Source organism: Vigna unguiculata, chromosome 9 (genome assembly GCF_037176805.1).
Source record: "Vigna unguiculata cultivar grain cowpea cultivar isolate G323 ecotype 2 chromosome 9, ASM3717680v1, whole genome shotgun sequence".
Lineage (NCBI taxonomy): Eukaryota > Viridiplantae > Streptophyta > Magnoliopsida > Fabales > Fabaceae > Vigna > Vigna unguiculata.
Window position 1 is genome coordinate 38,926,392 of NC_140800.1, and position 13,490 is coordinate 38,939,881.

At 35.9% G+C, this 13,490-nt stretch overlaps 1 protein-coding gene and 1 pseudogene across 4 annotated transcripts; both read right to left on the reverse strand.

Annotated features, from left to right (window-relative positions):
* Positions 1-1,057: 1,057 nt before the first annotated feature.
* On the reverse strand, positions 1,058-2,301 carry LOC114162296 (AT-hook motif nuclear-localized protein 17 pseudogene; annotated as a pseudogene). The gene has a single exon (XR_014984390.1). The product of XR_014984390.1 is annotated as an AT-hook motif nuclear-localized protein 17 pseudogene (transcript).
* A 4,166-nt stretch (positions 2,302-6,467) lies between these two features.
* Positions 6,468-13,237, reverse strand: LOC114162233 (uncharacterized). 3 transcript variants are annotated; one of them, XM_028046051.2, is made up of 8 exons: positions 13,146-13,237; positions 12,685-12,880; positions 12,121-12,221; positions 11,860-11,902; positions 11,703-11,759; positions 11,506-11,560; positions 6,926-7,047; positions 6,468-6,844 (listed from the first exon to the last, which is right to left on the reverse strand). In XM_028046051.2, the coding sequence occupies exons 2-8, from the start codon at positions 12,805-12,807 to the stop codon at positions 6,716-6,718; spliced, it is 630 nt and encodes a 209-aa protein (XP_027901852.1). In that variant the 5' UTR covers positions 12,808-12,880; positions 13,146-13,237; the 3' UTR covers positions 6,468-6,715. The 3 variants fall into 3 exon arrangements, with proteins under 3 accessions (XP_027901852.1, XP_027901853.1, XP_027901854.1); XM_028046052.2 differs by having other exon boundaries at positions 13,132-13,219; XM_028046053.2 differs by having other exon boundaries at positions 12,685-12,874; positions 13,146-13,200.
* Between the last annotated feature and the right edge of the window lie 253 nt (positions 13,238-13,490).

The following is a 13,490-nucleotide window of genomic DNA, read 5'->3' on the forward strand; positions in this document are numbered from 1 at the left end:
GTGGAATGACATTGGAAGAGAGATACATAAACTGGATGATGGTAAGGAAAAGCGTGATGGAATGGATTTAGGGTGTGGCAATAACCGGCGTGGGTGATGCAATAAAGTGTTGGGCACAGTAGAGTTGTGGCAATTGGGGGGTCTTTTACTTTATGAGGTTTTCTCTTTCTCTTTAATTGCAAATCAGAGGGGCCGATGAGAAAGAGACAAAAGAAAGTACAGATAGATCAGATATAAAGTAATGAGAAGGAGAGAGATAAAGTGGAGAAGAGGGTGTGGGAGCTTGTTCTGAACTCATATCAACAACTTATTCGATAAAGCAAGCAAAGAAAGAAAGAAAAAAAAAAAACTGGTGCTGCTGCAGCAGATGAACGCTTCTGTCACCCACAACCCTAGCCACGTTCTCCTCTGCCATCAAACTCACTTTATCCAAAATTGAACAAAAGTCCCATCTTCACCACATCACACCCATCAACCCATCCAATAACCATTCACACACACACACAGTACACTACATTACTCAGCATCATCAGATATTCTCAGACTCCCAAACTTCAAAGCAACACCCCATCCCACCCCAACCCCACACGCACCACACCACCCCAACCAAACCAAACCAAACCAAAAACCCACTTTGGAAAATCTACTCCAACCAAACATTATTCTGACCAGATGTGAACACCACACTCTATAAAAAGCCAGATAATGCTCTACTTCCTACGTTGACAGAGAAAGCCTAACCAGCACAACCCATTTCTCACTTTCCTTTTCTTACAAGCAAAACGTTGCAGCTTTTTACCATACACTGTCGTCAAAACATTTTCAAAAAACGAAACTAAATCATACATACATACAAACAAACAACATATGATCGATAAACAGAAACCCTTCAAGGAGCTGGACATCGATCCATCCATATAGTTAGCGCCGCAAATAAACCACCCTATAGCTACATGAATCCAAATAGTAGCAACTAATTAATACTGCTGTTGGTGTTTCCATTTGTAATCAACTTAATCTAATTATGTAATAATGAAAATTAAACTAATACTCAGGATTTCATTCTACTAAACCAGCTAAATTAAATCCAATTAAACAGAGTAACATATAGAATTGATTACAGTAACCACGAAGTTGAAGTTAATTCATCCCAAAGAAGAACAAAAGAGAAACAGAACGTAAATTGATCAGTAAGGTGGCGGTGGCGGTGGAGGTCTAGCTGTCGGAGCCCAAATCACATCGGAAGGCAAGTGACAGCTGTACATGGACATTCCACATGATTCTGCCTGCCCATGCCCGCTTTCTCCGCCGCCAGATATTGGAGGCGAATGTCCATCGCCTGCAGATGCGCCGCCCTCATCCTCCGGCGGCAGCCTATGATACGCCGGGTTGTTGAACGAAGCGGCGATCACGAACACTGTTCCCGCAGCCATCAACCCGCCGGCGACCATTCCCCCGACGATCTGCCCCTGCGGGCCAGAGAGCGAGATGGCGAAGCCGTTGGGCACCGCGGGAGACGCGCCGGATTGCTGCGGAAGGAAGGTGGCGGAGACGGAGAGGATATCGAAACGGCCCTGAAAAGTAACAGTGGCGCCGGGGGTAGTGGAGGGTTGACGGAGCGTGACGCTGGCAACAGTCCCGGAACCGGTGAGGACACAGATGCCCATATTCTTGCGGCGACTGAACTGCGCGATGGCCTCGACGACGTCGCTGCCTCCGGACACTTCTAAAATGTAGGGGCTCATAGCAGGTTCGGGGTCTCGGGTTATGATTACCGGTGGCTTGGGCTTGTTCTTGGAGCCGGGGGGACGGCCCCTGGGACGGCGAACGACCTCGATGGTGGCCCCATCACCCCCGGAGGAGTTGGGCTTGTGTGCAGTAGTGGGTGTGACGGCGAGGGTGCGGTTGTCTTCGTCGGCGGCGGAGAGTTGGAAGGGGTTGTGCGGGAAAGGATGGTGTTGATGATGAGGTTGAAGCTTTGAGAAGATAGGAGGTGGTGTTTCATTCTTAGGATGTTGTTGTTGGTCTACGTATTCTCCTTTCATTGCTTTTGTTTATCTGTGTTGGGATAAGCAATCCCGAGCGAGTGTATGATTGGGTTATTGTATTAAAATAATAGCAGAAGGTGGGGAGAAAGAAGTGAGGTTTGGGAAGAGAATGGAGAAAGAAAGAGAGGTGCTTGGAATTGTTTATTAGGGTATATATGGAGAAGGAAGTGAGAAGAAGAAGAAGAGAGAGAAAAAGAAAGAGAGAGAGAGAGAGGTGGGTGAGCTTTGAAACTAAGTAAAGACTAATGGCGCCGCTGGTTGGAATTGGAAGAAGGTGGGTCCAGAGACGACACATGAGACAGATAGAGATAGATATATGTCGAATGCAAATTGAGCATTATTGGGTGCCTCAATCTGCCACCGCCTTTCCTTTTCTTTCTTCATACCATCTTCGCCATTGCTTCTTCCTATCACCATCTTTACGTTACTTTGCATTCTCATTTACCTCTAATACTCCATTCTTCTATCATTCATTCATTCTCTCACACTCATAAATTACTTCTTCTTCTTAACTCTTAACTCATTCCCGGAGACTATTTTTGACTTCTTCAATTACGTTTCCACCCTTCCAATCCAATAGTCAATGCAAACAACACTGTTCCTTTTACCAATTTCTCATTCAACACTTTGCTCCTTCTGTTTCTACAAATTCTCCTAATCAAAACTATTGATTTCTGTTCTTTTATGTTGTTAAGTGGTTGCCTTTATCTCTCATAGTGTGCATAAACTGTGTTAGTGTTTTGAGGTGCGTGTTAGAAGTATAAGTTTGAGATTGTAATGTTTGACGAGATCTTTATGATCTATTTAATATTGTTTTTAGGTCCTCCTGGGAAATGATATCACCCATCAAGAAAACATTTGGTGAGATATAAATGAATATGTTATCAAATCTATTATACTTAATAATCTATGTATGTATTCAAATTCTTCAAAATTATAATATATATATTATACTAAAAAGAAATTGATATGAAGCATTATACGTACACTTTAAAAATGAGAAAACGTTCCTCGAATAAACGTTGTCTCCAGAGGATAGACTGTTAATTTGATTTGTGAATAATGAATGAACTATTCTCCGACCAATACAAGTAAAAGAAACTTCGTTCTTTATATTCAATTTTGTACCAATTTCAATCAATTGACGTGGTCGCATTCGTTTTATTCAATATTTCCATCCGAAGTTTGCTAAATACCAAATTCAAAAACACTTTATTTTTATTTTTATTTTTTCAATCCCGATGGAGCTGTTGATATATAAATACCAAATTCACACACACACAGAGCAAATATCATATTTTTCATATTTTGTTAAGTAACATTTTATTATTAATTCCTAAAGCCAACTTCATTAAATGTATGACTTATATAATGTTCATTATCTATCCCTTTTGCTTTTTCTTTTTAATATGTTTTAATGCCATTTCGAAATTTTCAATATTACATTCTATTATGTACAATAATTGTTGTTTTATGTTTCAGCAATTTTTTTTTTTACATTTTTAATTTTACTATTAAAAATAGTATCATTATCAATTTTTTTTATAAGTAATTCTCACATTTTTTTTGTCATATATTACTCTTATCTAGACCATCTTTAGTTATTTTAATATTTAAATCATTAGAAAATTATATTTGACTATTTTCAAATTTTTTAAGACTATGAAATTGTCCAACTTTTTAACACATTTGTTATTATTTTTATACCATTCTTTATTTTTAAAATGTTATAATGTTGTTTTTTAAAACTTTTATATTATGTTAACATTTATTTTACTGTCTTTAAATTAAAATATATAAATTATTATTATTACTATTATTATTATTATTAAATGTATATTGTTTTATTTTATGTCATGAATATTTCTCAAGTTTTTTAATTAAATGTTATATTGCAATTTTCTATTATACATTATTTTAAAATTAATACTTTTTTAATTCTTAGACTAATATCTTTTACCTATTATGGTAATGTGTTATATTATAAATTAAAAGATGTGACAGTTTTTTTGTGAAAAAAAAAATACACAGACCTACAAAATTTCTTAAATAAGAGATCAGAGGAGGACCATTATTTTCATTATTTTGAAATACTTTTTCCTTATAAATAATTTTTTAGAATATTTTATTCCATATTACATTAAATAGTATAATTTTAAAACTATAGTTTCTCCCTATCCTTGACTTTTCTTTTCTTTTTCAAAAGATATCTAATATCTTAATTTATTTGAGAACTATTCAATTTTACTCACCTCTTGAATGATATTTTCCAGTTCTTTTCTTTTATCATTTTAAAAAATATGTAAGTTTTATATTTTTAACTTTTTAATATTTTAAAAATTGTGATAACATATAACATTAGTTTTTATAACACATTAAATTATTTGTATGCCTTTCAAAGCTATTTTTTGGTTTAAAAACTTAACACTTTGTTATTATTTTTAATCCAATTTATGTATCAATTTTTTTCTCTTCTAATACCATTTTTCTTGGGGTCTTCTCCCTGCACCCCTAACCTTTCTCCCAATAATTACGTTTTTCTCCCTCATAAATTTACCTGTTATTGGTAGTTTCATCAAAATTTATTGCACAACCAGTAACCTTCTTTTTATATGTGCTTCAGGCTGCACCCCCGACATTTTGCTCCCACGTTCTGTTTTCTTCATTCACTCTCTTTAGGCAAAGTTCTCCCGGATCTACCAGAACCTCCGCAACAACCTCCAGCACCCCAACGAGTACATCTGCGGTGTCACCCTCCGTTTCCTCTGCCGCCTCAATGAGTCTGAGATCATCGAGCCTCTCATCCCGTCCATCCTCTCCAACCTCGAGCATCGTCACCCCTTCGTCCGCTGCAATGTCGTTCCCTCTGCAAAGCCCTTCCTTCATCGCAAGGCAACCAGCAACGCACCTGCAGCGTTCAACATTGCACACCACCGTGAGCCACCATCGCATCGGAAGACAACCATCGTTTGCAGAACAGAGCCACCACCGCAATGCATTCATGAGCAGCACCCTGCAAACCACCACGGAGTTGTAGCAGCGAAACCTGCATCTATGACGCGACGTTCAACGTTCAACCAGCGCCATAACCTTCATCAACCACGCACCTGTTCATCTACACCGCAGCCACGCCGGAAAGGAGACCGCCCCACCACCACCGTCAGTTCGCACACCTGCAACGAAACCTTCAGCACACCTTCATCAAGCCACCATGAACCAACCATTGATGAAGCTGAAGCAGCCATGGAAGAGCACCGAGAAAACGCTAATCAAACTAAAAAAAATGGATGTATGAAACGGATCACGAATTCCATTTGTGAAAAAAAATTTAAAATTTTTGAAACAGAATTCGTGATCCGTTTCAGAAAAGTATAAAACGGATCCCGAAATCCGTTTCATAAAAAAACATGAAAATTTATGAAACGGAATTTGGAATTCCGTTTCTGGAAAAAAAAAATTAAACAATACCAAATGGTTTTTGAAATCCATTTTGCTTTTTGTTGAAACGAATCCACTCAAAAATGAAAGGGACCACTCAGAAAGCACAAAAGACCGCTTTGGAGAAGAAACATAGAGAAAGAAGTTGTCGAAATAATTGGGAGTACAGCTCAGAAACCAAAATACGTTGCGACAGTAAATATCATTTACTGCTCTTCCACCCGTTTTCATCCACTACCAATTACAAATTAATTAGGAGTAAAATGCTAAATTTGGATGGTAGTGAAGAAGACTTGGAGGTGCAGGAGAAGGCGCCTTTTTCTTAAACACTTAACACTTTGGATATTTGTTATATGGAGGTGCAGGCTGCCCATTAGAAGTTGGGCTTCAGGTCACGAATAATAATGAATCATAAGCCCATTATATAATTTGTTAGAGATGTATATTTACGGAAACAAGGAAACACAAAACACATTTTTCTTTTTCTTATCAAAGGATTATAATTATATACTCAGTGACAAATCTGACTATTTTCATTGTCCTAAAGTATACAATGTGTAATTTCTACATCATAATATCTTACAAGGTATAAAGTAGTAAAGATAAATTGATGAAACAAATGGGATATAAATTCTAAATTATGAATAACTTTGTCTTCCTTTGTTAAGAAAACCCTCTTACGCAAACAGAAAAGAAAGAAGAGTAGACTCCAATGATAGGAAAAAAGAAAAATAAAATCCACAATTATCAAAACATCGTATTATAGGTCTCAATTAATCCAAATTTTTCTTAACAAAAAAATCACCTCTAAATACACTTATATATTTTAAAAACGAATGTTTTGTTTTTAAATAGATTCTAAAATATTTATCAGGCAAAAGAAGCAGCTTTTTATAGTTATAGTCAACAAATATTTTTTACTTAAATGAAATATCTTAGTTATAATCACACATATTTCTAGAATTACAAAAATTACAATGGTTAAAACAAAACACACATAGATTTCTCCATAGTTGGACAAAAAAAAGTTGAAAGTAATGCAAGAACCATTTCCTACATTCTTTCACCACAAAGAATCACCACCCAACACAACTTTTGCCTAAAGTTTGGATGCATGATAATGTCCCACTTTTGACTAAGATTATCCTAAACTAATTAAACAAACATGTGATGTTAGAAGAGGATGTTTATGCATGCTGTTCTCTACACCAACTTCTTCATATCCATATTCACGAGGCTTGGTTATCTTTATGAGCACTTTTTTGAAATGGTGACCCAGCTGGAGCAATAAGGCCAAGGTTTTCCATCACTCTAATTCTCCTGGAACTCTCTGGGGTCTTTCCTAAGGAGCTTGTTTCCTGAGTATATAAATGTTAAATTATTAAACCGGAAGAACAAATGGAATAAACAACATATAAAATAATTCATTAAGTACGTACATGACTTTGGCCAGCGTTATCATCGTTTGACATATCTTTTTGCTTTTTGTGCTTAATTTTATTCTGCTCCTTATCTTGTCTATTGGATTTTTTCTTGCCTGCAGAATCTTTGCTCGATGATCCTGTTGGAAGAGAACAAAGAGAAATTGTGTTGGGCTATTCATACGTTTTGGACTTTACATATTGATTTGCAATCACGAAGAGTAATTTCTTCTGACTTAATAATATTCAGTAAATGATTTGTATAACAAATATGGTAATATTTTAACAACCCTGGACCATCTGATGATGCTGGAGCTACAATGTTCTCCACTTTCATTCAAATACATCCAACCAAACGGCACCAGACGTGGTCAAACTAATGGAACACATCCAAAATATAGCAACTATGTATGAAGAGTGGTAAGCAACGCCAATGTACATTTAATGGTTGAATTATAACCAGAGATTCGTTTAAGTTAATAACCATATCCTAAAATCAATAACTAATTTTTCTAATACGATCAACATAAATGCTGGTATTCTAACATATATATGTTAGTATTATAACAGTTTTATAAAGCTCGATTTATTGCTTTCCCCTCAGTTTGAGTCATTCACTTTAATGCACGGCTCTTCAGCACCATCACATATTCCCCAAATCCGCTCTCAAATACTTTCTTCATCTAGTTCATCACCATCTTCAACCTCAATTGGACTTCTTGTCATTAGAAGCTTATATTCTCATATTTATTGTATCTAATCTGTAAATATATTTACTTCCAACAAAGAATTAAAGCAAAGGAAATAGGTTTTCCAGCCTGAGTGTTCTACCTAGGAAAAGAAAGCAAATTATGCTGAATTAGATAAAGATGATGAGATCTTGTTGATGGCTCATGGGGAGCCACAACAAGCAAGTGTATTAGAAAGGTGGTATTTTGACTTAGGTTGTAGCAACCACATGACAAGAAATAAGGCATGGTTTTTGAAGTTGGAAGAAGAACATTGCAGAACAGTGAAACTTGGGAATGACACACACAACAGTGGCAGCAAAAGGCCGTGTCAGGATACAAATTAATGGTATAACTCAGGTACTGTCGGATGTTTACTATATTCTTGAACTGAATAATTTGCTAAGAATAGGACAACTGCAAGAGAAAGGTTAAGCCTTTCAGATTTCGGATGGCACTTACAAAGTATTCCATCCCCAAAGAGGATTAATTATGAAAACAGATGAGTGGGAATAGAATGTTCTATGTGACAACTTATATGAATCCAAAACACTCTTTGTGTTTACAAGCAGAAACAGTCTAAGCAAAGGAAGCTTACACATGGCACTGCCGATTTGGACATCTGAATTACAAGGCACTAAACACACTGGTTTGCAAGGATTGGAGCATCCACAAAAAACATGCCTTACATGTTTAATTGGGAAGCAATCCAAAAGGACTTTTCCAAGCAAAAGTTCAAGGAGACCATCTATACAACATCAACTAGTACATTAAGATATATGTGGTCCTATCCCGTGAGTTTCAAACAATAATAAGAGGTATTTTTTAAGTTTCATTGATGACTTTACTTGTAAAACTTGGGTGTATTTTTTTACATGAAAAATCATAAGTGCTTGCGGTGTTTAAGAAGTTCAAAGCCCATGATCAGAAAGAGATAGGAACATCCATCACTTGTCTCCGGACAGATAAAGGAGAGTCTCTCGAGAATTGGAGGAATTATGTCAAACACAGGTCATAAGTAGGCAGCTGATCACCTCTTACACTCCTCAGTAAAACGGCATGGTTGAAAGAGGGAATAGAACAATTATGAGTGTTGTTCGCTCTATGCTAAGTGAGAAGCAAGTTCCCAACATTTTTTGATCAGTGAGATGGTGCGTGCACATTCAGGATCGGTGTCAAACAGTAGCAGTAGAGAACAAGACTCAGAAGCAGCCTGGAGTGGTACGAAACCCGTAATGCAGTATTTCAGAATTTTTGGATGTTTAGCACATGTGCATATAGCTGATCAAAAGAAGATGAAACTGATGATAAGAGCAGAAAGTGTCTTTCTCTAGGAGTCAGTGATGAATCTAAGGCATAGAGATTATATTATCCAATCTCAAAACCTATTATTATCAACAAAGCATTGGTGTTTGAAGAAGAAAAAAGTTGGGACTGGAGCAAAAATGTGATGGAAATCAAGCTAGACGAACTAAATTGTGAAGGTGAAGGAGAGCACAATCAAGAAGCTGCAAAAATGAAGAAGACTGGCGAAACCAATCTGGATAGAATTTCATCTGCCTCATCTCAAGGGACGGATGAATGAACAAGAAGACACCAAGATGGATGGCAAATTATGAAACTGGGGAAGGTTAGTTTGAGGAAGAGAATCAAAATGTAATGATGATGATGACTGAAAATGGTCCAGTGTCATTTGAAGAAGTTGTGATGATAAACACTGGAGAAAAGCTATGTCAAAGAAATTGAAGCTATAGAAAGAAATCACACCTAAGAACTCTCTATGCTATTGAAGGGAGTCAAATGGATGTTTGATGTAGATGGACAAGTGGAAAAATACAAAGCAAAGCTCATGGCCAAAGGGTATGCACAAAGGCATGGAATTGATTACACTAAAGTTTTTACTCTAGTGGCAAGACTTGATACCATACGAGTGATGTTGGCTACAACTGCTCATTTCAGCTAGGAAGTGTTTCAACTTGATGAGAAGAGTGTTTTTCTTCATGGGGAACTCAAAGAAAATGTATTTGCACTGCAAGCTAAGGCATTTATAAAAAAAGAAGAGAAAGTTTATTGACTGAAAAAAGCACTATACGGCCCCAAACAGGCACCACAAGCCTGGTACAATAAAATTGAAGCTATTTTGCACAAGAATTTGGAAAGTGTTCTAGTGAGCACACATTATTCACAAAAATCATAGGAAGGTAAAATATTAATAGTCAACCTATATGTTGAAGATTTAATCTTTACTGGAAATGATAAAATTATGTGTGATAAATTTAAAAACTCATTGATGTTGCATTTTGATATGTCTAATTCGTGAAAGATGTGTCATTTTCTCAAACTTGAAGCTAAGTAGTTTTTGAAAGGAATATTTATCTATCAAAGATGGTACGCACAGGAGGTGTTATCAAGATTTGGAATGCAAGATAGTAATGCTGTGAAGAATCCAACGGTGCCAAGAACAAGGCTATCTAAAGATAAAGGAGGAATGACAGTGCATGAAATGTTATTTAAATAGGCCTGATTTAAATAGGCCTGATGTATCTAATTGTTACTAGGCCTGATCTAATGTACACAATGAGCTTAATGTGCATATCCCGTCAATACAAAGATTCTCCATCAAAATTAGAACAAGTTCGGATAATACCCGTGGGGACAAGTTCATTAGCTATCCCTATATACAACCACTGCATATCATTGGCATAATTATCAATCTTTCTCCAAAACATCATAACATGTCTTTTATGGGCACAAATGTGTACCCATAGCTTGAGATCAATGATAATGAACGAGTTGTCATTCTTCTCTCTCAAAAAGAGTAATATCCTCCACGTTCATAGTGGATTGCTCGAAAGGACCATAATTGAGAAACCAAGCCTCAATAGTAGTATACAAATCTAAGAAACATCTACCATTGAATTTTCCTACAGTGGGAGACCCGGTAAAAACAAACAAAACCAAACATTTTTTTTTCACCTTTATAATTAGTCTCGGGAATCAATCAATTTTTCAGCTATTCATACAAGTCATTCAAAAAACAGCCAAATCATAATAACAGACCCCAACAGGGATAAGGCAGGAAAGACAAAAATGCAGCGCCCAAATAAGCAAAGAGCAGGAAACCAAGCCTCAATAGTAGTATACAAATCTAAGAAATATCTAGCATTGAATTTTTCTACAGTGGGAGACCCGATAAAAACAAACAAAACCAAACATTTTTTTTCACCTTTATAATTAGTCTTACGGGAATAAACCAATTTTTCAGCTATTCAAACAAGTCATTCAAAAAACAGCCAAATCTTAATAACCGACCCCAACAGGTATAAGGCAGGAAAGACAAAAATGCAGCGCCGAATAAGCAAAGTGCAGGAAACAATTAGGCTAGCAATAACAAGAGGTCCTCAATAAAAGAGAGACCCACAGACCAGTCATGGCCAAAAACAAACAGGGAGAGTCAGCCTGGACAACGGTTGACAAAGACCAAGAACAAACCAGTGGAGCTTTGATACCAACTTGAATTTTAAACAGAATGCTTTATTGATTTCTTGCAGAAGAGACCCTCAGCTAGGACAGAATATATGGTATTAACCTAAAACAGTTAGAGATATCTAAGGTATCCAATATAACATAAAAAATATAAGAATATTGCATTTGATAATTATACAAAATCAACTACAGCCAAGCCAACAAAAAACATTAAATGGAAAAGGGATACCACCAATAGATGGTACAAATCATTGCTTTGATTACACTCATCTCTTTTTCTACTTTTTTCTTTTTCTTTTCTCTGGGAAGAGAAAATTCAAAATAGCTATGATATTTGTATTTTGGTAAAGTAAAACCATTAGAGTCAGAAGAATATTGGCTAACCTTTAGGCTTTAAAGAAGACCCCTTTGACCTACTGGATTTCGTGCTAGGAAGATCCTTCGCCCATAAAGAAAATGACAGCAAAGGAATTATGGTTAATTCAAAGTGTTGAAGACAACTTGCTGCCTAAGCAAAAAACTGTTGAAGATCACACTCCTAACTTCATCATTAGGAATCCAAACAAGGAAGGTATGAATACCTTTTCAAGAGTTTGCAAAAGTATTTTCCTGAGAGAACCATCGTTATGCTCAAGTATCTGAAAGCACAGACAAAATCATGCCAATACCATGATAATTACAGAGACAAAAATGTAACTAAGTAAATACGTATCAAATGGTTACCAAATATCATCTTACCGTCTTAAACTCAGTGCGGCATTTAATAGGATCTACATACGAGCTGCAGAAGCAAAGAAAGACTGTCACAAGGAATTAAATGCGCAAACAGGTCCCTGGTTAGCCATTGCACCCGTTTTAAAAATATGTTCTAAATAAAAGATACATGAAGCCTTCTCATCCTAAAGTGCATTCAGCACCTAAAAGTACATGCATAACGGATACATAAGTATCCATTTTACTGTATTCGTAAAGAACATGAATATAGGTAAAAGTACTAACTATATGTAACTTCCATAATGCCTAACAAGGATGTCCCCGGGCGATCGCTTGTTCCGTTTGCTTGGCTTAACACTCTTGCTAACACTATTTTCATCAACTACCTACAACAAAGTCAATTATATTAGAAAAAGCTTAAATTTACTTTTGGTCATTGTAAAAATCTAATTATACATTTAGTCTTTCAATTTTCCAAAATCAAGCAATTCTGGTTCACTGTTAATATCGACATGTTTGTTAATACCAAATTCTAACAACAAGTAATAACAACGTTTAACAATAAGTTCTAAAACCTGCTATTGCGGAAGAATGTATTAGCATTTTCTATTAGCAATCTGATGATATACTATGTTGCATTAAAATTTTTAACTTGGAAAAATTGAAAGACCAAAGGAGCTATTAAACTTTTTGCAGGGACCAAAAATGCATTAGAGTAAAACTATAACAACCAAAAGTAGGTTTCATCCATAAGAATAATGTAATTTAAACTTCAATCAATTAACCATAAAGATGGAATCTTGAATTTCATCGAGTCATAGAAACCAGCAAGCATAAAAATTCATCTACCTGCGCAGGCCACCATGAACTACCGCGAAGCTTGATAAATATCACATCTCCGAAAGTTACGGAGTCATTGGCACCGCCTTCACTGGTCTCATTTTTTCCGCTCGCAGTCCCACACGCACTCATAGTTTAAATCTCAGCACTAAGAAAACCCAAAGGCCCCAACTTGATCCTTTCACTGCAAAATAATACACTAAACCTACCAGAAAAACAAAATTATTGCACCGTTCTTGCTTAACCAAAGAACTCAATTGTCATATAAAGAACCAAAAAAAAAAAGACCAAGAACTAAAAGTTGTTGACTGCAGTGTTTGGGAATGAAATCATGGTTCTTCTTTCACCAGTGACATGCAAAAATGATTAAACAAGAAAACACATACAGTCATCACTTAAGAGAAAAAATGTGAAATGCAGAAGTAAAGAAGAAAGAAATGTGAGGGAAGTACAAACCCCACTGGCTTCACCTTATAGGAGATTACCCTCTGTCACAGAACTCCACAATCCTTGTTTTCCAGATTTGCTCTATTATGAAACTATCTACTACAGTGATGTGTTTATATATAGAGAGAAATCGGGGGTAGATTATTAACTTTAATGGGTGTCTGAAATTTAAAAAACAAAATACAAAAATGTTTTTAGAATTTTCAACTATTTTATTTTATAAATATATACTTATCTTATTAATGTTAAATAATTGTCAGCCTAATATGATTGATAGATTATATTTCAACTTTTCTACCTAATCAAGCCATTTTTTTCACTGAAATAAGTATTGCTGATGAGTAAAAAATTAAATCATTCTATTTGTA